Here is a 26200-nt window from a genome sequence, read left to right as displayed (position 1 = left end):
CACCACAGGTCTTCGTTTGCCCCTTGCCAGGTGTCTCTGGTCAAGAACGTTCTGAACTAGATTCCCGACCCAGCTAGCGGATATCGAGCAGGCATTTTGATGTCATTAGGCAAGTACTCATCGTCAACATGAATTCATTACCGGGCTCCTAGGAAATAAACTGATGAAAGTCAGAAATCACTGAAAATCCTATACTTTTTTTCATGTGGTCACTCAATCTTTTCCCATTATTCTCACATTATTGCTCTTGGCAAGACAGTTAAGGATCTATTGATGTGAACATTGTAAAACAAATCTATTATCACGTAGTTTAAAACTTGGTCGGGCAAATATTTATATTTATCTTGAAATTTTGGCCTGATTCTTCTTTACTGACTGGATTTCTGCCATAAATTTTTATTGTATTTGTTATGTAATACTAGAAAAAAATAATTGCAATTTCACTTTTGTGGTATCTTTGTTCCTTGGGAATTATTTTTTACACTCTTTTCCCAGAAAATAGGATTGATATAATTCAAATGGCAAATGATTAATCCATAATATTAATTAAAACTTTTTTTATGTATTTAAGCGTTTGATCAAAAGAAAGCCTGAGACTTCTCATTAGAAAATTGTCAAAAATTAAAATGTACTTGGGTTTTGCAAGATTTTTTTTTTAAACTGGTGCTACCTGGCCTGTGCAAGGGTCTGATTATGTCCTGAGGAATCACTGCCTGGTGTTTATTATAGTTCTTCATCATTTTGAACCATAAAAATTAGTAACCCCTAAAAATTGCCAAATGCCCACAGTATAGTAAAAAATGCAATGTACCCTATTTTTCACTCCATAAGATGCACTTTTTTCCAAAAAAAAAAGTGGAGGGGAAAATGCCTGTGCAACTTATGGAGTGAAAAATATGGTATTTCATTAAATATTTTAACACACCATTTGGTTCAGAATATTTTTTTTCTTATTTTTTTTCCCTTAAAATCCTAAGTATATCTATGGTCAGGTGCGTCTTATGGAGTGAAAAATATGGTATTCACAATTTTTGGATACATTTCCATTTTGATGGATTTAGGAGATTTGGGATTATTTTGAAATTATATTTCTTCCTAACCCCCCCCCCTCAAAATAAAAAGGCTTGTTTTGAAAACACAAAAGCAATTAGTTGCAACAGGTTGAAGGCTTCGATATTCAAGTTTGAAGTAAGAGCCTGACCCTCCACCCAACCCCCTTTGAATTGTGCGTCTCTTCCCTCCCATAACATAAGCAGGACGCCATCTTTACACCTCCCACCTCTGTGAACCTCTTCTTTCTCTGCAAGCTGTGAATAAGCTGCCCTACTTTGTCTGGTTAAAGCCAGGCCAGCCACAGGCCAGCTTTTTGGCTAATGCACTTAAACACTGTAGGTGGACTCCACAAGCAGAAAGACTGATAGCCAGCAACACCATCAGCACAAAGGAACCGCCTGATGGAACGGGTCAGAGACCTGCCTGAAACACACCCTCCCAGTCTGGAGTGACACTCAAAAGACTTGGCTGTTTATTTAGGGGCACCTTGCGTTAAGAGCAAGGACCACATGGAAACGAGTGACCTGGACCCGAGGGGAAGGTTTAACAAGGCGGCGACAGGAAGCAGAAACCCAGGGAAAGCAGGCTGAATGGGAGCAAAGAACTTCAGATGAACCACGAGGCCTGCGTGCAGCAGCTGGTCCGAAACAATCAGAACGCTGAAGATAAAATGACTCTTGGGTGGGGGTGGGGTGGGGTGGGGGGGTCATACAGCCCACCTAGTGGCACATCCAGGGGACAAAACATGTGTGTCTGAGGCAGAGTCACCACTGTTTAGCCTCAGCACAAGTCTGAATGGGAATTCAGGGGTAGGGGGGGGAGGACCAAAGCCTGTTCACTCGTCTGCACTTTTTTTAAGAGGAGTGCTTGCGATTCATTCATCTTTCTGCTCATTGGAGTGAAATAGCCAAGATAGAAGCTACCCGGGCGCTGGGGATGGCTCCTTGGCCTCTGCCCCAGGCGCTAGAGTGGCTCTGGTCGCGGCAGAGCGACACCCCTGAGGGGCAGAGCATCGCCCCCTGGTGGGCAGAGCGTCGCCCCCTGGTGGGCGTGCCGGGTGGATCCCGGTCAGGCGCCTGCGGAGTCTGACTGTCTCCCCGTTTCCAGCTTCAGAAAAATACAAAAAAAAAAAGATAGAAGCTAAATCCGAGATAGAACTTTAATTTAAGATCTTGAAGGTTTTAAACTTGAAATGTGGTCAGCGCCCCCCAAACAGAGTGGAGACACCCCGCAGGATGACAGGCGCATCTCTGGGCGGGTGTTTCTCGCCCAGTCACGCCACCCCACGTGCCCACCACCCCAAGGTCCTCCTGGCCTTGCCCTGCTCTTCTCTCTTCTCTCCACAACAAGAGAAACAAAAACAAAGGAACTAAAAAAAAAAAAAAATTGCTCAGAAGGGAATTTCTGAGCACTGGGAGTCACTAATGAAATTCAGATTGGTTTCAGTTACATTCTCAAAAATAATTTATCTGTTATGTGATCTTAAGAATGGAGAAATGACTTGAAAAAAAAAAAAAACCCATCATGGGGAATCTCCGGTTATGAGCCAGAAAATAGAGTAAGATGCTTAGAATATGATGATAATAGAGACGTCTGAAGATATAAAGATGAGAGGCCTCTTACCTGCAGCAGTCACGTACGTTCTCAGACTGCCCGCTCCGCACACAGCACCATGCTGCCCCCTGTGGACGGCGACAAGAGGTCCGAGACGCGCCCTTCCTCGGGCTGCTTATGTTTCAGTGGAGCAAACAAGACAGGCACCCGGAACAGGAATGCTCATTGTAGGTCCTGAAGAGCCAAAAAACAAAAACTTCACATTTACTGAAGGACTTTATGTCGGGCACTATTGTAATTGGCTTATGGGTAATAATTCATCTGATTTATGTAACAATCTTGTGGGGTGTTACATTACCTCCATTTTATGAATGAAACAAAGACAGGTGGAGTGATCTGCATGAGCCCAAGCTGCTGGTATTTGGAGGGACCAAGACTGAAGTCCAGGCTGTCCGAACAATCCCTGCATTTATATCCATCTTTAGATCTAGACATCTACCATAAGGTGTCTGAAGGCGGGAACGGTCGGAGACATCTTCCTGGTGGGGGCTGCCCGGGATCTGGACCTTTAAGGATGGGTGGGGAGTTTAGGCACCGACTCAGGGGCCAGCATGTGGCGGTCAAGGGACAGGAGGACAGCCAGGACCCATGGTGCTCTGCTGGGGGTCACAGATGCCCGAGTTCTAATCCTGCTGCTCCATTGCTGGGTGGGACTTGGGGCAAGATCCACAGGTTTCTCATAGAGTGGAAATAATAGTAATAATAATAATACCTATCCTGTGAGTTTAGTGGCACTATTCCAGCAAGACGACATATGTGAAAATGCCTAACCTCTGAATGCGTGTGTCCGTGTGCGTTGTGCAAGACAGCGAGTAGGTTAGGCAGGAGTAGGAAGTTTGCACTGAGGAGAGAAAGCAGACAGTGGAGGAGATTCAGACACCACTCTGGGGACTCCTGACCACAGAGTGACCCAATGAGCAGTGAGGAGCCGCTGAAGGCCGCGCCTGAGAGAAGGCGCGAGAAGTACTGTGAAGACCCTGGGAGGAAGCTCATCTGGTCGTGGCGTCCCCGTGCCTTAGGGGAGAGAGATTTCACACAGCGGGGAGATCGTCTAGAAGCAGCGAGGAAGCCACGGGACTTGTAATTTTTCTGTACAATTCACTTATTCATTCACTCAGAAACACTCAGGCATTCCTTGAGCACGACCTGGTCCCAGGTGCTGCTGCAGGCACTGCGCACACGACAGGGAACAAAACAGAGTCCGTCTCTTCACGGAGCCGATATTCTAGAGAAGTTACGTATATTCAAAAACAAAGAGACATCAGAGTGAAAATGGGTTAGAACAAGATGTTTCAACGCGCGCCCTGCCCACCTTTAACCAGCCCACCGGAACCTCATGCATCCTGCCTACTCTAACCCTGGCCTGCCCCATTCTACTCTAAATAGAAGCACTGACGTCCTCTCGCTGAGTGGCCAGGAGTGTCCCCAGCCTCCCAGTGGCATCCAACCTGGCTCCGTTGTTTTTCTTCCTGCTGCTGGGTCAGGAAGCCGCGGACGGCACAGATCCCAACCACAGCTCGTCCCGCCAGTGTCTGACTAGGGTCTCACAGCTCACCCCTCTTCTGAGACGGAAGGCCTTGCTCTATCCCTGCAGTAACGTCATTGCTCGCCGGTGTCTGACTGGGGTCTCACCGCTCACCCCTCTTCTGAGACAGAAGGCCTTGCTCTATCCCTGCAGTAACGCCACTGCCCGCCGGTGTCTGACTGGGGTCTCACAGCTCACCCCTCTTCTGAGACAGAAGGCCGTGCTCTATACCCGCAGTAACACTGCTCACCGCTGTCTGACTGGGGTCTCATAGCTCACCCCTCTTCTGAGACAGAAGGCCGTGCTCTATCCCTGCAGTAACGCCACTGCCCGCCGGTGTCTGACTGGGGTCTCACAGCTCACCCCTCTTCTGAGACAGAAGGCCGTGCTCTATACCTGCAGTAACGCCACTGCTCACCGCTGTCTGACTGGGGTCTCACCGCTCACCCCTCTTCTGAGACAGAAGGCCGTGCTCTATCCCTGCAGTAACGCCACTGCCCGCCGGTGTCTGACTGGGGTCTCACAGCTCACCCCTCTTCTGAGACAGAAGGCCGTGCTCTATCCCTGCAGTAACGCCACTGCTCACCGCTGTCTGACTGGGGTCTCACAGCTCACCCCTCTTCTGAGACAGAAGGCCGTGCTCTATACCTGCAGTAACGCCACTGCTCACCGCTGTCTGACTGGGGTCTCACCGCTCACCCCTCTTCTGAGACAGAAGGCCGTGCTCTATCCCTGCAGTAACGCCACTGCCCGCCGGTGTCTGACTGGGGTCTCACAGCTCACCCCTCTTCTGAGACGGAAGGCCGTGCTCTATCCCTGCAGTAACGTCACTGCTCCTTTCAGGGCACCCACTGTGTGGGTTTGCTCTAATTCCTACACCTTCTTCTTCACCCATTAAGAAAGGGTTCCTCTGGATGCTGAGAAAGGACTCTGAGCACCTCTTCCTCCTTCCTGCCTCAGGCGTGAAATTTAGTGTCAGTGAAAGTTACGTCGCACAGAATTGCTTGCCGTTGCTCACGAGCTGCTGAAACACCCCATCTGCACCCGGACGTTTTCTCCGTCAGAGCTCTGGTCTGTCTGTTCGTCTCTTCCTTGAAGTAAAATGGACAAGTAGACCTGCTTTTCAACAGGTAAGCAGTTGTTTCGGCGTGTGAGGAACTGTAGGCGTGAAAGACGATTTTATTCCAGCCCCAAACCAACGTGCATTCATTAAAGCACCAAAGACGCTCGAAATGAGAACGATGGAAGCAAACCGGGAGACACATAGGAGCGCACACGATGGGAAGTTGCCTTGCCTGAAGAGTGTGAACACACACACCTGTAGAAACGAGCATCGTTTCTGTGGCTCTTCCGGTTTGTATTTTCACCGTAGGACTTTGGGGAGTCCTGGCACTCGCAAAGCCCTGAATACTAATCGTAAAGTTGAAGCTCTCAGGTTCACGATGGCCCCGTGAAACGGTGGCCTCTGTCACAGATGTAGAAACAGAGGCTCTGGACCTCAGCTCAGAGAGCCACGAGTGAGTGGTGACACCCGTGTTCAAACCCCAGCGTGAGGACACCACTGCAGTAACAAAGCAACCACGTACTAAACTTGGGCCGTTTCTCTTTTGAGCGGCTCAGGAATGCATCAGCAGGAGAGGACAGGGCGAGGTGCAGCGGTCAGCATCGGCTCCATTGAAAAGGTACGCCCGGTGACTTGGCTGTCACCGTGACCCCTCCGCCCTTCCCTAACCTCACAAATGGATTGTAGATCACTTCAACGTTCGGTCCCCGGCAGCAAATGGCACGGCCAAACATTAGCAGTCATTTTTACTTGGCGCGTGGCATCCCTAAACGATTCCTGTCATCGGCTTTGCACATTCTCCCGATTCCATAATGTTGTTTTCCTCACCTTGAATTTATTGACACCAATTTATTTTTGCCTTGACACCGGCATTAACAAGGAAATGGCTTTGTTTCATTCCGACGTTATAACGTCACCTCCCAGGACTGGGTTTGACATTGTCAGGTTGTCAGGAGGTGGTTACAGGGACAGCAGGACCACAGCGGACAAGAGTGAGTGACAATGATTCCTGGGGGGACGGGGGGGGAGGTTAAGAAAAGTTACTGCCATGTGACTTCAAGGGTTATTTTTCATACTTAAACGTCCTGCTGTTTAAAAATCTTAGGAGGGCTTAACCCATCTTTAGGGCACTCTGACCAAATACATATAAGAAAAATTAAATCTCTAAGGAGGCATTTGGCTGTAGCCCGACAAACGGGAACCTCAGATTGTATTTTAGCTTTATAGAGTGCTCAAAAACGTTCTGTCTCCAAACAAACCAACAAACAAAAAACCCACACACATGAATTAATGGCACAATTACCTCCTTTTTGCCTCAGATACTTGGATTTCTCAGTGTTGAATGTCAAAGACCTGTAATTTTTCTCTGCCTCCTACTCAGAATACAGAATGGTCCCACATTTGTCTCTGCCCTGAACGGGACAGTGTGTCCTGTCCCTCACAATTCCCACGTCATTTTAAAGAACACCAAATCCACTCACATGCATTCTTCTACATACCCATCTCAGTAACTATTTCACTAGGAACCCTCCAATTAAACAAAAACAAAAACAAAAACAAAAAAAGGCCACCAAGTTTCTCAAGGCCACGTCTTTTTGACCTGCCTCTTCACCGTGATGCTAGCGAGCTCAGGACCAAAGTGCTCCCCCCATGCTCTGAGCCCCAGCTCACCTGCCAAGGTTGGTTTCCCCTCCCCCGTCTTTCCCCAGCCCGTGGTGTGTGACGGCTGCAGGGAAGAAACCCCAGACTAGACACCATGCTTGTCCTGCTGACATTTTGCACTGTGAAATCAGGCACGGGAAGCCCTGACAAATCATGGTGTGCAATTTCTCGTGTGCGTGTCTCTGGGTTACCTTTTCCCCCAGTCCTTGAAAAAGCTTTACCCGGCCCTGGCCGGTTGGCTCAGTGGTAGAGCATCGGCCTGGCATGCAGGAGTCCCAGGTTCGATTCCCGGCCAGGACACACAGGAGAGGCGCCCATCTGCTTCTCCACCCCTCCCCCTCTCCTTCCTCTCTGTCTCTCTCTTCCCCTCCCGCAGCCAAGGCTCCATTGGAGCAAAGTTGGCCCAGGTGCTGAGGATGGCTCCATGGCTTCTGCCTCAGGCGCTAGAATGTCTCTGGCCGCAACGGAGCGATGCCCCCAATGGGCAGAGCATCGCCCCCTGGTGGGCATGCCTGGTGGATCCCAGTAGGGTGCATGCGGGAGTCTGTCTGACTGCTTCCCTGTTTCCAACTTCAGAAAAATACAAAAAAAAAAAAAAAAAGCTTTACCCCTCCTGACTTCTGCCTTGTCATACTCGGTAGAGAGCTTACCTCCTACTTCTGGAAACTCAAATGACGCCATCAGGGAAAAGTTTCTTTTACTTCCCAACCTCCAACCCATAAACTTTATATCCAGCGTATCTGTAGCTATCTATCTTTCTATGTATCTACTAACAAGAGATATATATCCAGCATTCAGAAAGAGGCAGAGAACAAAAGGCCAATTTTACTTCCTTGTTTACTATTTATTGGACATCTATTCAGTGCCAGAGGCCATGCTAATCCTCATGACAAAACCACGAGAGCAGGTCATAGGTGTGGCGCACACGTGGGGCAGGAATGAGCCTCCCACAACCTCGAGTTGCAGGTGATCTGTTTTCTCTGAGTTAAGTCTGACTGTGGGCCCACCAGCTGGGTAGGCGGTGGGAAATCCGATCAGTCAGCGCCGTGGCCTGATGTTTGAATGTAAACATGTCTCCTCGTGTTGTGTCAGTGCCTGCACCATTACCAGCACGGTGCTCAGACTGCAGGCCCTGTTGGCTCAGGAGGCTGTGCTGGTTCCATTGTCACCGGAGGCAGCGCAGTCTTTGGTGAGACAAAGACTCCCTGTGTCTAGGGCCCTCTTATAATTGTAGGGTCGTGTACGACCCTTATGCCTTGTTGGAGGTCATTTCCGTAGACATTTTGGATGATTGGTAGTTTGAGTAGAAATATATGTTAATGACACGAATGCTGAAATATGGCAAAACTTGATCCCATAATGCATTTCTTAAACAAATTACCTTTATGATCTCAGTTAAAGATACCTTTATTTTCTCGAGTAACAGCAATTCCTTTTATGGGCATTTTAATTATCATCAAAGGACTATCTATTTATTCTTGGTCATTTGGAAAGACTGAAACATAAGAAGATGAGGCTTAAAATTACTAAAAATCTCCTGCCCTCCACTAGCCAGAGATAAACATTGGTCCCATTTGGGTATAATTTGTTGCAGTACTTTTTCTGAGGTTTCCATTAGGTAAAGTATACATCGTGGCTTGTGTCGGTATCCGTGGGGACCACAGCGGGTAAACACTCATACTGTTTTTCCTCCCGACATAATGTCGTGGACTTTGAAATGACGGCTCCCACCCTGCTGTGTGTTGTCACTGTGTGTGACTGCGCCTCCCAACGAACACCGTCTTTCACCTTGGGCAAAGGAGTCGAGGTTGCACCTTTTTATTAAACCCGACAGGTGCATTTTCTGATACCAGATGAGAAACTCTGTGATTTCTCAGCAGCGTTTTTATGAGCGCCTTGCCTGTCTGAAGGTGTTGACCTAAATAGGATTTCAATACATCATTAATGATCGCTTTGGGAAGGGTGCCCAGCCGGCAGCCTATGGGATTCTCAGCGAATTAATTCTTTCTCAACATCAGCAGAGACGCTTTTTTTTTTTTCAGGTTACAAAGCCTGGAAACTTTGGAGGTGTCTGGGCAGCGCCTCGTGCCCCTGCACCGGTCACCTGTCACCTGTCATCTGAGCTGGGTGACTGCGCATGGCAGACAGGGGCCCCTTCAGAAGGCACGTGGCTTTTTAATGAGGTTTTGAGCAGTATTTCCTTTGCTTAGACAAGAGCAGGCATCCCCCCCCCCCCCAATGCAGAATTGATGCTTATATTAGGTGCGTAAGAAGGAAATGGCTGTCCCCAGATGTCAGAACCTGCCACACTGATGACCCAGACATGTCTGACCACCCGGCGGGCGGCTTCCACATTTCTCCATATCGCCCTTCAGCTCTGCCCCTTGGCCTCACTGCGCTGAACCAAGTAGACCGGATGCTGGCACACGGGGATCATGCCACCAGCACCTCTGCCCTCAGATGGCTACAGACACAACAGGAAAGCAAGGCTGCTTCCACTTGGTGGTCCCCGGATTTCAGTCTAGATGCTGTGTGTGTCTCACAGTCCCCAGCCGCACTGTTGCAGAAGCTAAGGGCGGTCAGCGGGGCGTGGGAGCAGGGGGACAGCCTCCAGCTCTGCCCCTCCCACATGGACTCCGATTGGTCTAATCCTCCCACACGGACTCCGATTGGCCCAGGAGAATCCTCCCACACGGACTCTGATTGGCTCAGGAGAATCCTCCCACACGGACTCTGATTGGTCCAGGAGAATGCACATTGAGTAAGAGCATATGAGTCACCTTTGAGAAACCGGGCACACTCCGGTCCCAGTGACCTCGAAGCGCTCGGAGGCATACAAGCAGTTGGAGACAAATATTCAGAGCTACATGCTTGACCCCGTGCCGTCTGCATTTTGTGCCCGCAGGGGACACATTCAGATGCTGTCTTTGAGGGAGGACATTTGCCTCCTTTCTCACTTCAAGTACCTTGGACTGGAGAGGGAGTGGTGACCTCATTACTCTGACAGGCATGAGCCACCCCCGTCCAGCCCTAGGGGACATTGGGGAAAGTATCGGACACGAGCGCAGTACACTTAGGTTGTGTTTCCTCGTTTTTAAAGCGCCTCCCATAATCCACTTGAGGCTCCCCACGACTTGGAGGGGTGGGTGGGCAGGACAAGTGTTATTCCTGCTTTAGAAGCAGGAAGAGAGAGAGGCGCAAAGGGGACGATTTTCCCAGGTTCACCCAGCCCGTTAACGGCAGAAGCCAGACTGGAATCACAAGTTCTTCACCTAACTCTCTTCTTCCCCTCATCATGTTAGTACAACAAAAACCTCTCCCTGTCCTACGGGCACCAGAGGACTGACAGGCAACCGATCCAATGGAAAACAGCCACCCGAGTCAGCACCAGGATTCGGACTCTTGGGCCAGAACAGTCATCACGATTTCATCATAAAGAGAAAGAATCCCTCACCCGTCGCCTTTTACAGTGTGAGGTTTTCCATGAAAAAAAAAAAAACATCCCAAAAAACAGTCACTCAAACCGTGAAGCCCAAGAGCACTCTACAAACACCTGCTTCAGACTCTTCCCCGGCTTTCTGGTTGTCACCGGAATGTGAGGTCGACAGAAGGCGCTGCACTGGGCATCCGGCTAACACTCCATGGCCATCGTCTGGCACGGTCCTGGGTGGGGTGGAGGATGGAGGATGGAGGGATGGAGGATGGAGGGATGGAGGATGGAGGATGGAGGATGGAGGATGGAGGATGGAGGGGTGGATGAATGGATGAATGGAGGATGGAGGATGGAGGGGTGGAGGAATGGAGGATGGAGGATGGAGGATGGAGGATGGAGGATGGAGGGGTGGAGGGGTGGAGGAATGGAGGAATGGAGGATGGAGGATGGAGGATGGAGGATGGAGGGATGGAGGATGGAGGATGGAGGATGGAGGATGGAGGATGGAGGGGTGGAGGGGTGGAGGAATGGATGAATGGAGAATGGAGGATGGAGGATGGAGGGTGGAGGGTGGAGGGTGGAGGATGGAGGGTGGAGGGTGGAGGATGGAGGGATGGAGGATGGAGGATGGAGGATGGAGGGGTGGAGGAATGGAGGATGGAGGATGGAGGAGGGAGGATGGAGGAGGGAGGATGGAGGATAGAGGATGGAAGATGGAGGAGGGAGGATGGAGGGTGGAGGATGGAGGGATGGAGGATGGAGGAGGGAGGATGGAGGATGGAGGGGTGGAGGAATGGATGATGGAGGAGGGAGGATGGAGGATGGAGGATGGAGGATGGAGGGGTGGAGGGGTGGAGGAATGGATGAATGGAGGATGGAGGATGGAGGATGGAGGGATGGAGGGATGGAGGGATAGAGGATGGAGGATGGAGGATGGAGGATAGAGGATGGAGGATGGAGGATGGAGGATGGAGGATGGAGGATGGAAGATGGAGGAGGGAGGGTGGAGGAGGGAGGATGGAGGATGGATCAACACCAACGAAGTGGTGGCTACTCAGGACTAGAACTCAGGGCTCATATCTCCTGATGTATGTTTTCTCCAATGCACCACATCGCCAATCAAGGCCAGACATGAGTGAGAAAGGGTGGGGGGAATGCAATTAGTAGGCCTAGAATTCCAGCACAGAGGCCCTTAGACAGCAGTCGAGGGAGCGCCTCCCATCCCCCAGGAGCTCACCCGTGTGTGGGTGAGGTTTTACATCTCCCATCCCAGGACTCAGTACACGAGCCGCCCTGGCTGAATAAGTGGGGCATCGGCCCAGCTCTGCACCCCCCGGGCTGCACTCTCTCAGATGCCGACATCAGACCCAAACGCAGCACGCATGCCTTTGTTATTAGCCTGCGTGGTGGAGGTTACTTCATTCTCTGACGTCTCTTTGAAAAAGATGGAACAATTTGGAGCATCTTTCCCTCAGCAATCCCGAGCTCATTTCAGGTGGTGAAGGTAGAGGTCACTTTATTAATACAACCATCAAGGAAGGCTGTCATGGTAACCCGTTGCATCAGTTCCTTGAAGTGAGGGAGACAAAGCCAGAAAGAGAAATTTTCAAGTTCTATAAATACAGACCCCGCATTGCTCGGGCGTACAGCTCCCTGGCGGGGCAGGCCTAAATGCGTAGCTTTAAACAAGACCCAAATGGAAAAAAGAAAACTTGCTTTTGGTAATGCGATGGAGCATAGCGACCATAACGAGGACAAGCGACCCTCCAGGTCACGGACAAAGAAGAGAATCCAACAAGTACCAATAATAAGTGCCAGCTGGTACCCTCTGAGCAGATGAGATCCCTCTCGAGGTTTTCTCTCCTGTACCTTCCAGAAAGGACTGAATCGAGGGAAAAGGATTCAAAGTCTCATAATTCACATTTTGATACTAGATGGCCATTTGGGAAGAGGAAACAGGTACCTGCCACACACGAGTTAAAGAACTGAGTCATTTAGCTCCATCCCCATGACTCTCATTAGCCATGCTGCAGGAAAATTAAAAAGATGTGGAAGAGGGAGGAAGAGACGCTTCCTGTTCCTGTCCTCTCACTGTGAAAATCCAAGCCATGGTGGGAGCTCCTGTGTCCACTGCAGATGGCGTGCTTGCCGAAGCTGTGATCACAGTTAGGACAGCACCTTGCTGACTTCAGCCTCTCCCCCGGGGAGGCCCACACTACAGCTTTTAGATATGTCACTGAGTCTAACAGCAATACTATATAACCTCCTCTGTCAGGGGGTCACGGGCTACCTTGGTCACTCCGTCGGAAAGTATTACTAACACTGAAACATCAGGGGTGATAGGTTCCATGCTGTGATATTGGACACGCCATAAATGAATTCTTTTCATCCAAGTTAAAACGATCCTTTAGAATACAGTCAAGCTATGATCAAAGTAGTATTAGCTCTTCCTATCCAGGGGTCATATTGTATCATAAATGAAAATAATCCATTACCGGTGCAAGTGTTGTGTGAGAAGTCTGAGAATGGACCCTCCGTGTTTACCGTGAAGAATCGAGATGTGCTCAGTGCTCGCACTTCACACAGTTAGTTCAGAGTTCTCAGGTTCAGGCAGACCCGCAGAGACTGGCACCGAGTGAGGGGCATGCCAGCTGCTCGGTGCCCATGGGGTTTTCAGTCTGCAGGTACGCACGTCATCAAGCATCAGGATTGTGAGTGTCCTGGTGCCAGGTCGGTCACTGTCCTGGTGGCGTATACCCCAAACCTTGTGTGGAGACGGCTTCTGAAGTTCGGTGTGAGAGCGCCCGTGATTAAGTAGTGGTCACTTCTACGTTCGGGGGAAAGGAAAACGAGGGCATACACACACATTTGCCATTCCCAAGCTGGACCTTCGATAGTTGGGGTTATAGTTGATGTCTGAGCTGATCTGTATTTGGAGCACAGCCAGAACGTGGAAGATCTTTAAAGGATGGGACCCCGAATCCTATGCACAAAGACCTTGCTCATCAGCAGAGCCGCTGGTCCACACAACGGAAAACTGACTGAGGGTCCACACGTCGGTTTCCATCGTCTGGAGGAGCACAGAACGACGCACGTGCCACCGCCCTCCTCCCGACCGGGAGCCCTGGCTCTGGTTCTGGTTCTGGCTCTGTCTCTCCCCAGGTCTCCCTCAGCTTCCTCATCTGGAGTCTCTGCATACCTCTCACCCTCTGACGTCCCTCTCTTCATCAGAGTAGAACAAATTACACGAGGGTGATTTGGGGTTCCTCTGATCCTTTAACGAACTGAGCAGTATCGAGGGTCCATCTTTGATCCCAGTCTTCTGTACTTTCGCCCCCAGGAAGGTAATCCACTCTTTCAACTTCTGGTATTTAGCCGCCCCCGCGAATTCCCATGGCTCTGCGCTGAAAACTCACTGTCTCTGTCCAGAATCGCCAAGGCGCCTTATGCTCCGTGCCCCACTATGCATAAGGACAGCCGTTCATCTTCTCTGCTGCCACTGACACCCTGAGCCAGGCCCTCCCACTCACCCTCCGACCTTAACAGCGGAGGTATTCTCCGGGTGGGGACATTCTGTCCATTGCAGGGTATTTAGCAGCATCTCTGGATCCTACCCACTAGCCTGCCCTTTCCGGAGTTGTGACAACCCCCCCCCCAAAAAAAAAAAATTGGAAGTGTCTCCAGACACTTCCAATTGTCCCCTGAGAGTCACAATCACCCTTTGTTGAAAAGCACTACTTTAGCTTAACAACGAAAGACCTCTACTAAATGTTAATTCCTCAAATTTCTCCCTCCCTTTCTTCTAATTATTTCAGAATCCCTTCCGTCAGATTCAAGAACATGCCACGCTTATTTGCATATTTCCTTCACCCTACCCCGAGTGCCCTTCCTCTCGGACTCGTCCAGCCAGTCTGCTTATCCCTAGACGCAGTCAGTCACCCACAGCAGGAAGCCGTCTGTGGTTCGTTGCAAAGCCTCACTGCGGGCATCCTGTCAGCACCTTCTCCTCTCGGCACCCTTCATGGCCACTGTTTCTCTTCCTACGGCTTAAGGGCTAGTATTCTTCAGTGTTCTCTCTCCAGCCTCCACCTCGACTTCATCTATATTCTAGCAGGATGAAGTCTTCTATTCCTGCACTGTCACCCTTTGTAACAATGACCCCCCATCAGCCCTCTTCCAAATCTGTGTCTCCTGAACTGTCAACTAGCTTTTCCGGCTAATTACAAGACCCCTGCAAAACAGCCTACACCCTCAAGGTCAATACGTCCCCAACAAAGTTCATCTGCTTCCCTTACCACACTCTCCCTCCAATCTTCTTATTATAAACTATGATGCAGCCAAATACCAGAACTGGGAACCTGAGAATCTCTCTTCTGCATGTCAAACGACCTGTCTCTTCTCTCTCCCCAGAGCTCTAACTCAGCCCAAGCCCAGGCTGTTGAAGTATCTGGTCTCCTGGCTCCTGGTCTGTCCTTGTTGTAGTCTAGCCGTACCTTATTAATTCCCCTTTAAAACACTGCCCTGCTCACAGGTCTCGGACTGCTCCCCGCTGCCTGTTAGCTAAACTCTGTAGTGTGCTTCAGAGAACCTTCACGCCCGGGCCACAGTCTACCTTGCCTGTCCCCACTACCCTGCGCACGTCTGTCACTGTGGCCACACCAGCAGTGATGCGTGTGTCACTCACTCAGGCTCCGGTCAGAAAACTGAAACCACAGTTGGTGTTTTAACAGGGAGAATGGATTGAAGGTTTGGCAGATGCTTTAGAATTTAAAAACGAAAGGACAGTGAAGTCCCTGTATAAGCAGGAAGGAGCTGTCACACTTGGGCTGAGGGAGCACAGGACAGAAGACAGGGTTGTGAGAAACTGTAAGTTTGGAGGGGAGACCCCATTGCCCCGGGATCTGCACGTCTAAGGAAGGGTGGTAACTGGCTGCCGCTAGGACCTCCTAAACGCCGAGCAGGGGACCATGGAGGGCACAGGAACCTTTATGGGTGACATGACGCTGGTTCCGAAAATGCTGAACCCTGAAATCAGATGCTGCTGTTGGGAAGAAGAGCATTGCTGGGGTGAGTCCTCTCAGGAAGAGCCGTGAACCAGGAAAAAGGAAATCCCTTCTTCCTCCCTCTTACCTTTGCGGCTCCCTCTAGCGCCCCCTCTGGGTGGAAGTCAGGATACAACTTGCAGGGTTCCAGCTTCAACAACCATAGTGGGTGGGTGGATCTAGGCAGAATTGAGAGGCCATTGCTGATTAACTGGCACAGTGCCTCTCCACGTCCCTGTGCCTTCAGTCACACAGTTTCCCATCCATAATGCTTCTTCTCCCGATATATGCCTGATGCACGCCTGTGTTCAAATACAATCCCCTTTCTCTCATCTTCTTCCAAATAATTATTCACACCGTCATCTGAGTTCCCCTGGCAGTTGGCAAATACTTCTTTTATAGTCATTTTTTGTTTTCATATTGTATCCTAATTATCTCTATATATTCTCATGTATTTGTTTCCTGCCAAACTGTGAGCTCCTTCAGGGCAGGTAGAGTGGCAGCCATGAAATCTGGCAGCCTGCCTGGGTCACGACAGAGACGCTGGGTGGAGCTGGATGGATTTGATAAGGGCATTCTAATGAGATTAATATTACATCATTTCTTGTATATAATTTTATCTTCCCAACCAGACTTGAACTTCATAAGAGCAGAGTTTTCTTTTATTTCTTTGTGGTGTTTAGTACAAAAGTTTCATCATACGCCAAAGAAAAAGCTCATCGGTGTTGGTTAACCACCTACCTTATTCATTATGCACCACGATTTTGGTTCAGAGTGACACAGCATTGGGGCATAAGTTTCTGAATAGCGGGAAAGATCCGTAGTTAGGTTTAGAGGTGTTTCTAGCACACGATTTCCAACAGAGCGTGCCAGGCATATGGTCACGTTCTGTCTTTGTGGAAAGCATAGCACAATCAAGAAACCAAACGCAGAATGTCTTATAGTGAATTTGGAAGTCATTAAATCTATTCTGGATTTCTTTTCTTTTTCTTTCCTGTTTCTTTCTTACAAAAAAAATATATCCCCCCCCCCAATCCATGGAGTGACATCTGTTCCTCATACATTTATTAAATTTCTTACAGTCATCAACATCAACCAGCAGATTACTTAAACGTAGAGCTAGGCACTAAATTTTAATTTAATCACCAACTTTTTGAGAAAAAAAAAAAGAAAAAAAGAAACCTCTGTTCAACAACTGATTTACATTCAGGTCCGAGAAGAAGCAAAATAGGTTTTCCTTTTTCTTTCCTTTTTTTAAGGGGAGTGATATTTAATTAACTATTGATTTCTTCTCAATTATTCAAGGCAAGCCATTATCAATATTGATGGGACAGATACTGCCCTAGCTCCAGGGCCCAAATGAAAGGAAATATCCCATTCAGCAAGCTGCTGCCTGGAACAAAAATGCCAAGAATCTTTAACTTTAAACGGAAACAGTTATTTGGATTTGTTTATTCCTTGTTGCCCCAATTAAACAGATATTTCCTGAAGTGTAAGCAAAACAAAATCCTGAGAACCTATGCATGCCTCCCAAATGAACAAGAACCAAAAAGAGAAAGAGAAGGCTTTTGTCAGTTTCGACCACCATCTAACCTCTCCCCACCTGGCCTCGTGACTCCAGTTCTTGGACATTTTTAACCATGACTCATGAAACCCTATAATGTGGGTCTAACACTCGTGACCATGACACCACCCATGAGAGGTGGCTTGTATAATGCATCAGCGATCTCCTCTATAGCTGCAACCCCACCGTGGCTAGCAAGATTTTGAGCTGAAGGGTTCAGGGGGCCTTAGTTGTCCCTTTTCTTTCACTGAGAGCGAGTTGTGAGTACATTCGAAAGTGACACCAACACATTATGTAACTGTCACCCAGAGGTCACCAAGGAATTGTGGAAGGTGGTGGTAACACAGGACCCTAACACAGAAGCTCCCAGGATCAAGAACCAACTGGGCTAAAAAAGCCCACTTGGTTCTTGATCCTGGGAGCTTCCGCCCCTATTTTTTTCTCAGCTCCCATGTACACAGGGGAATAGTATGTTTGTAGGAAGCCTCTTTTGAAGTTGACATGACCACTAAACATGAGTAACAACAAGGCAACTTTCTCTATTGAATTATTACTTTGAAGATGGGAGTTATTGCTTTTTAAATACTTTGCTGTTGATAGTAGTATTGAGGGGGGGAAGTGTGTGTGTGTAATTCATATGGTACCCCTGGGGAAATTTAACCACGGCATTTTTAAAAAACAAAAAATGTTACAATTTATTTTAAAAAAAAAAAAACCCTCCTTTTTCTGCTCTGCCCCCACCGCCCATTCTGAGTCTCTACATATTAAGTGCTTAAGCAGCATATGTTGCTGGGAAGTGTTCTCTGCTCCTTCGCTCTGTGTTGTTTTAATTTCCCTGGGTTCTATTTAACATTCTGCTAAATCAGTGAAACCTTGATTATCTCAAAGAATAGGAAACCCGGCATTCATGAGGAGAACCGGAATTTGGAAGAAACAAGAAATTATTAAGAGATGAGAGATGAAAAGTTACCCGACAGGGACCATGAATGAATTCGAGTCCCTGGGATTGCTTGTCTTGACTTAGTCACACGGATGGGATCAATAGATGAATATAGTGAAATTTTGGTAATCAGGGTTTCACCACTGCATTTATTAGTATTCCCTGGAAACCAAGGTAACCTTGGCCTCTATGCCCCAACCTGATGAGATTGTAAAAATCCTAATAAGCTGTCAGGGGCAGAAACGACTGCTCTTCCTCACACCTCTCCGCCAAACAGCTTTCTCTCTTCCCGAAGCTGCTGCCCGCCCAGAGCATGCTGCCTGCCCCATGTCCCACCCTGTCCCTTCTCAGCTGGCTTCTGTCTTCATGCATGTGGCACTGGAATCACCTGCAGGGAGAATGCCCCACCCCTCAGAGGTTCTTGGTCATTTTAGCAACAGTGCTTTGCATTTTAATAAGCATCATCTGGCTTCAAAGCTCTGCATTCTTGCATGAGGCACCTGTCCTTTAAAAACAAAAACAAAAAAACCCGGGATGTCAGTGCAGGTCCCACGAAGAGAAGCCACTGCCAAACCAGGAGTATCCCTTTACCTTGTAGTCGATAGCCTAAAATGGACAATGATAATATCCCAGAGCGCAGCCAAAATCTATAGGAAGAGAACTGATGGGGTGAAAACAAAAAGCAGCACAAACTACATGTGTTTGGAAATTGCGGTCACGTGCCTCCTTTGCGGCGGGGGTGGGGGCGGGGGAAGAGCACAAAATCGATAGAGATTTTTTTTTTAAGCTGAAAACATGATGTACCAGATGAACTTAAATTGATTCTGCTTCTCCTCCCCGCGCCCCCGCTCCCCTCCCCCCTCGTTCTGCAGCCAACGTCTGCGACAATGAGCTCCTGCACTGTCAGAACGGAGGGACCTGTCACAACAACGTGCGCTGCCTGTGCCCCGCCGCCTACACCGGCATCCTGTGCGAGAAGCTGCGGTGCGAGGAGGCCGGCGGCTGCGGCTCTGACTCGGGCCAGGGCCCGTCCCTGCGCGGCCCCCGGGCGCCCCTGCTGCTGCTGCTGCCGGTGAGCCTGGCCGCGCTGATAGCCACCGCCGGCCCCCTGGTGATCTAGGCGGCGCTGCAGCCACCAGCCGGGCCAGGCCCTGGGGAAGCATCTACTGACACCAGAACACCGCTCAGACACCCCCACTCAGACGCGGGGAACAAACTCGAAAGGCCTGACTGAACTAAGCCATATTTATCAGCCGCGGGCAGCGCAGCGCAACCGAGTCCAGACTGTTGGTTTCTGACTCCAGAGTGGGCAGCTGCTGACAGTATCCCTGACGATCACATTGCCGGCTGCAGAGCTTATCGCCCACGGGCAAGGCTAGGACAGCGACAGCGCCCCCACCCGAGCGGGAAAGATAGAACAACAAACCAACCAACCTAAAAACGCTTATACCCGCACATGGGGCGCACGGGGACCGCTTGGCTTGGCTCTGCTCAGCTCGGCCCAGAGCGCTCACCAACCGAGTAGAAGCGCTCCTGGCTGGCGGCGCCCTGAGGGTGTAAGGACATCTGCTTCAAGCCGCCCTAGTGGCCAGCCTCAGTCCCGACTCCCTTCCAACCTGTGCTTTAGTGAACGTTGCTCTGTAACCCTCGTTGGTTGAAAGGTTTCTTTGTCTGGTGTCAGTAATGCACGTGTGTTAACAGCCCCTCCGGAAGCGCAAGCCAGTCCTGCCCCGTCTATCTGAGAGGCGCGGCGTCCTCCCTGGCTCCCAGCCGCGAGCACACATCCACTGTCCAAGACTGGCCGTAGGAGAAAGAGAAAGTGTATCTATCCTTTTGTATTCAAATGAAGTTATTTTTCTTGGAAATACTGTAATATGTAGATTTTTTGTATTCTTGCCAATTTGTGTTAACCAGACAATCTGTTCATGTTAGCTCATTTGAATCAGCCGAGACTGACTCCGTCTTCCTCTGTTCTCTTATCGTTTCTGGTTTGTTTCATTGTGCAGAGATCTCTCTGCTCGGGACACGATCGTGCCGGCGTCGGAGAATATCAGTTTACATATATAACAAGTGTAATAAGATTCCACCAAAGGACACTCTGTTTTCTTGTTGCTTTATCCCTGGAAGATTTAAAAGAATAAAAGTTCCTGCATAAATGATTTCAGGAATTCCTATCGCCGTTTCTTAAGATGAAAGGAGAAGCCACCAAGCATTTTCACACTCACTTGACCAATTTCTATGCGGACCGAATACGCTCAGCTGATGAATTTAGTATCCAGGAAGATGGAATGATGTTCAATTGCTTGGACAACTTCTGCAAAAATATAAGACTTATTTCCGCTTGGGAAGATGATAACAGGAAAAAAAAAAATCTAAGCGATTGCCAAGATTATGCCAAAGCCTGTTGGCAGAGTTCTAAGAGACTTTTATTTTTCAGTCATGCTATTTTCACAGATTGATGTGACCATGTGACTCTAGGGATGCTGATCTATGTATCTTTCCAAATACAGTGTTTACATGGAGTGTCATAGGGGTGGCCTGGAGAACCAGGGAAGTCGCAGGGAAATTGAGTGCTTAGCAATTTGACTTGGAATATATTCAGATGAACTATTTAGAGCAAATATCAAATATGCAGCAGCAAGTAGACATTAACTGCTGTTTCTGAGAATAAAGTTTGTTTTAAGTATCACCCAAGGTGTAATAAATTCTCGTTTCTGCCTTTTATTAGGCCAATTACCATGGAAGACAGCGGGGGGGGGGGGGGGGTGCGCGGTGCAGGTGGCGGGTGAGGGGACCATTGCCGAGTTTAAGAGTGTGTATCCCTTTCCCAGGTAACACAGCTGTTAACAGCAGCCTCTCCTGGACTCGCAAACAATTATGCGCCCAGAGTCTTAAAGACAATCAAATCCGGCACGGCTTGGTAGTGCAATAAGCTATGATAGTGGTAGGTCGGTAGCCCACTTCCTATCTGAAGCGGTTACCCCGAATCTGCTACTCCTGGCTGAAATGGGGTGGGGGGGGGCAGACGTCTTCTGATAAACACCTGACTAAAAACTAGATGAAAGAACAGCGCGTCTTATTGGTTTTGTTCCCAGAAACGCTAATTCAAAGAAGGCAATAAAAGGTAAACAGGTAATGCCTGTGCTGCCTGCCACCCCACGTCTAAGTTGATTGAATGTTTGTTATTCAAACCAACAGTCTCTTTTGATGTAAGAAATAAGGAAAGATGGAAACAAATTAGAGCTCTGGCTGAGCGCCAGAGCGGCCAACCAGCAACTGGAGATTTACATGAGACGCATAAACAGCAAATTATAGACCGGGCTCACCAAAGAACACACATGAAAATGCCAACAACACCCGAGGCGACTTATAATGAGGGGGATTTCTAATGTTAATGTTGGAGTTGACGTTGTCTCAGAGTGTATTAGCACAGACCAAAGGCAGGCTGTTGTACCCAGCCCCGTCGCACTTTGTCATTGCCCGTTCCCAGCTTTGTCACAATACTCGAGAGTCAGCCTGCATGTTTCAATACCTGGAATTCCAAAAGCTAATCCTCACAAGTAAGGAAGGCCGGGTCTACATCAGCTCGTCTGCATTTTCTCTCTCTTTATGAGGCTCTGCAAATCGACAGTGCTGGGGAACATCTTGCATCCAGTATATTTAGATAGAGTTTTCTGAATTTCCTGAGATGATGTGATCTGTTTTTAATAAAAAAATAAATAAATAAAAAAAAATAAAAAAAAAACTTCATTTTTACGTATATAACCAATGGAAACGCAATGTTCTTTTTTGTCTGGATTCTCAGGTTTCCCTAAGAGGCGTGTTCCTTTAAAGAGACCCCAACTCAGTGGATTTGATCCATCTGCTGCTTTCTGGCATTCGTGCAAAAGCCGGTTCCACCTATAATATTATATCTGACAGAACATGGTTAGGGTGAAGAGTGGACACTAAGTTGTTCACGTACCTGAGGCCCTAACTCTTGCTCGGGCTCTATTTGGATTAACCAGTAAGGCGGGTTAGTTACTATACAGTCTTGTAGATGAGCTCATCTGTCGTCTTAGTTACTATACAGTCTTGTAGATGAGCTCATCTGTCGTCTTAGTTACTATACAGTCTTGTAGATGAGCTCATCTGTCGTCTTAGTTACTATACAGTCTCGTAGATGAGCTCATCTGTCGTCTTAGTTACTATACAGTCTCGTAGATGAGCTCATCTGTCGTCTTAGTTACTATACAGTCTTGTAGATGAGCTCATCTGTCGTCTTAGTTACTATACAGTCTTGTAGGTGAGCTCATCTGTCGTCTTAGTTACTATACAGTCTTGTAGATGAGCTCATCTGTCGTCTTAGTTACTATACAGTCTCGTAGATGAGCTCATCTGTCGTCTTAGTTACTATACAGTCTTGTAGATGAGCTCATCTGTCGTCTTAGTTACTATACAGTCTTGTAGGTGAGCTCATCTGTCGTCTTAGTTACTATACAGTCTTGTGGATGAGCTCATCTGTCGTCTTAGTTACTATACAGTCTCGTGGATGAGCTCATCTGTCGTCTTAGTTACTATACAGTCTCGTGGATGAGCTCATCTGTCGTCTTAGTTACTATACAGTCTTGTAGATGAGCTCATCTGTCGTCTTAGTTACTATACAGTCTTGTGGATGAGCTCATCTGTCGTCTTAGTTACTATACAGTCTTGTAGATGAGCTCATCTGTCGTCTCAGTTACTATACAGTCTTGTGGATGAGCTCATCTGTCGTCTCAGTTACTATACAGTCTTGTGGATGAGCTCATCTGTCGTCTTAGTTACTATACAGTCTTGTAGATGAGCTCATCTGTCGTCTTAGTTACTATACAGTCTCGTAGGTGAGCTCATCTGTCGTCTTAGTTACTATACAGTCTCGTAGGTGAGCTCATCTGTCGTCTTAGTTACTATACAGTCTCGTAGGTGAGCTCATCTGTCGTCTTAGTTACTATACAGTCTCGTAGATGAGCTCATCTGTCGTCTTAGTTACTATACAGTCTTGTAGATGAGCTCATCTGTCGTCTTAGTTACTATACAGTCTCGTAGATGAGCTCATCTGTCGTCTTAGTTACTATACAGTCTCGTAGATGAGCTCATCTGTCGTCTTAGTTACTATACAGTCTCGTAGATGAGCTCATCTGTCGTCTTAGTTACTATACAGTCTTGTAGGTGAGCTCATCTGTCGTCTTAGTTACTATACAGTCTTGTAGATGAGCTCATCTGTCGTCTTAGTTACTATACAGTCTTGTAGGTGAGCTCATCTGTCGTCTTAGTTACTATACAGTCTTGTAGATGAGCTCATCTGTCGTCTTAGTTACTATACAGTCTTGTAGATGAGCTCATCTGTCGTCTTAGTTACTATACAGTCTTGTAGGTGAGCTCATCTGTCGTCTTAGTTACTATACAGTCTTGTGGATGAGCTCCTCTGTCGTCTTAGTTACTATACAGTCTCGTAGGTGAGCTCATCTGTCGTCTTAGTTACTATACAGTCTCGTAGATGAGCTCATCTGTCGTCTTAGTTACTATACAGTCTCGTAGATGAGCTCATCTGTCGTCTTAGTTACTATACAGTCTCGTAGATGAGCTCCTCTGTCGTCTTAGTTACTATACAGTCTTGTAGATGAGCTCATCTGTCGTCTTAGTTACTATACAGTCTTGTAGATGAGCTCATCTGTCGTCTTAGTTACTATACAGTCTTGTGGATGAGCTCATCTGTCGTCTTAGTTACTATACAGTCTTGTAGATGAGCTCATCTGTCGTCTTTCCCACAAAGTAAAGATTTGCTTCCTTCCGTCAACGCCATCCATGAGTAAGACCTCAAAGAAATCTTTGTCCGCAGGTTCGGTGTTGGTACTTACAGGAAAGTGACTAGACCCCGCCCCCCGTGATGTGAGAATGACGTCCCTGACCCCACACACAGCTTGGAGGAGTAGCTTCCAGCCCAGCTGAAAGGGGCTCTTGCTTAGAGGGGTCCATTCTCTTCCTCCTCCCGCTTTGTCTCAGTAGCGAAGAATCTAGAACTCCCCACCCAGACGTCCTCTACCCATTGTGTGTGTGTGTGTGGGGGGGGGTGTACCTCTTCCAGAAGTCCAAACTCCCGGAGGCGGGCCATATGGTGAGTGCACATCCCCAAACACAAAGGGTTAGCAAGGAATAAACAGTGTGGAGAGATTAATGAGTTGGGCGGAGGAGTATCCACAGGGGAGTCACACGGGTGTGAGAAGAGAGCCCTTGTCATGAAAACCAGAGGTCAGGGGTGGAACAGAAGGTGCTCAGGGTGCAAGCAGATGGACTCGGGCTGCCTTGGGGCTGGGGTCCAGCACAGAACCCTGGGCAGCCTAACCACTCCGCATCTATACCCAAGTTTCCAGTTGCTATGAAAGCATTTGCGTCAAGGTAGCAGGAGGGCCCCTGCTGGGTGGCTCTCCCTGGACATGCCCCTGAGGTGACCTTGAGGGGCCCTTGAGTCAAATCGCTAAGTCAGCACAAATCAGTCACCCTGGAAACAGAAGGAAAGATACAGGTTGGAAGAAGGCACGCAGGCGGCCATTTGTAGTTAACACCCTGCCTCACCTTTTCTCGAACCTGTGGCCTCACTGGAAAGAATAGGAGAATTTTGGGTGGACTGGGACCGCTGTGAGGAAACCCTGAAGTCAGATCTTTGGTCCTGTCACCTTCACTCCCCAGTGTCAACAACCCAACAACACTGGGATATAAAGTCCCTGTGTTCTGTGCAATATGGAAAATGGGCTACTGTACTTCACCCACTGTTATCTGCTAAAGGAAATAACCCGTTTCACAGTTTCTCTGCTCACGTAATGATGCAGAAGATGTCGTAACTTTGAACTACATGTTCTATGTATTTACTTTCAGGACTCTGTACACTTAACGATCTGGAGCCATTTAAGCTTTAGCTTCCGGAATCTGAACTAGAATTCTTTACCCACCATTTTCATGCCCAGTCTTTATTGACAAGGATGGCAGGCGTGATAGTAACTAAGCAGATACTAGAATGTGAATAACCAAATAGAACTCTAGGATTTTTTTTTTCTCTTTTAGAAAACCCGAGAAGACAGCTTTACTGATAGATAGGAATGAAAAATATAGAGAAGGAACACCCTCAGAGTTTTGATCCAAATGTCTGGTTGTGAACAATTCTTTCTTCGCCTCAGGAAAGCAGGACTTGCTTCTGATCAATCTTCTTTCTAAGAAATATCCAGTGTTCACCAGTATTGTGACAATTCTGACCATTTCCACATAGAAGATTGTCTCACTTTGTAACTTGGCTTTTCATTTCTTTCGCACTAAAAGCAGTTCTTCCCTTTACTTACCTAAAATAAATGCCAACAAATTCTAGCACAGACTACCCATAAACATAATATGATGTCAGGAAGAATTAAGAATGCCAACTATTATACGTATTTTGAATTTTCGCCAACAAGCTTGGGGAGGGGGGGGGAGAACTCCTTATAACACCTGCTGAGCTGGGACTCACATGTTACCCTCTTCATTTTTGCATCTGAAGAACCAAATAACTAAGAAACAAGACATACATCATCTCTACCTCACCATTACATTTAACTAGAAATGAGAAACTAACATCTAAGAAAAACTTCCATGAACATCAGAAAAAAATCACAGTATTTGAGATCTATTATCGTTAGAAAAATGCCGCCCCTAATACATCTTCAGTGTAGGACCTGAAACAACATTTACTTGATTCTAGAGTGTGTAGTTCAGCGTTAGGTATTGGAGCTTGTAACAAACACTGAAATGCCCGTGTACCTACTCTTATCACTGAAGGGCATTTTTTTTTTTAACTGATGGATGAATTCAAATGTAGTAGGGACATTTAACATTCAGTGATGTTTTTATTAACCCGAAATGATAGCCGGTAAAATGGACCGTTATTTGGCGAGACCTCATTATGTTAACACTAAAAGACGTCGCTCAGCTGGTTGAAGCAAACCGCAGAGAATTAGACGTAAAAAAAATAATACCCGTCTTCTTAACCTGCTCCCATTTTTGCAGCGGCGTCACTTTGAACTATTATTGGATCAGTGAACTATGAATTCTATGATGGGAAAAAAAAAACTGGAAGAGAGAAGAAATAATTACTCCCCCTCCCACATCCATCTGAGCAGACTCAAGTTCCTACGTGACCAGAATGTGTGGCGCGAGGTTAGAGGCAAACCGCGGGCGGTGGGCACCCTCCAGCCCCCCTGCCCTGACGGGAGGATGTTGGAGCTTGGCTCTAACAAGGGGCAGGCAGTCTAACCTAATAAA

General features: G+C 47.9%; 1 protein-coding gene across 4 annotated transcripts in view; it reads left to right on the top strand.

Moving 5' to 3' along the window:
* Nucleotides 1-20600, top strand: part of NTNG1 (netrin G1) — a 304121-nt gene extending 283521 nt beyond the window's left edge. For all 4 annotated transcript variants that reach the window (XM_066247204.1, XM_066247205.1, XM_066247206.1 and 1 more), the window contains one exon: nucleotides 18769-20600. In XM_066247204.1, the coding sequence (XP_066103301.1) occupies nucleotides 18769-19016 (248 nt within the window). In that variant the 3' untranslated portion in view covers nucleotides 19017-20600. The remainder of the gene's footprint in view (nucleotides 1-18768) is intronic.
* Nucleotides 20601-26200: the final 5600 nt, after the last annotated feature.

The sequence above is a fragment of the Saccopteryx bilineata genome, chromosome 11, assembly GCF_036850765.1.
Source record: "Saccopteryx bilineata isolate mSacBil1 chromosome 11, mSacBil1_pri_phased_curated, whole genome shotgun sequence".
NCBI lineage: Eukaryota > Metazoa > Chordata > Mammalia > Chiroptera > Emballonuridae > Saccopteryx > Saccopteryx bilineata.
The sequence above is the reverse complement of the archived record's forward strand: the minus strand, read 5'-3'. Positions and strand labels throughout refer to the sequence as shown.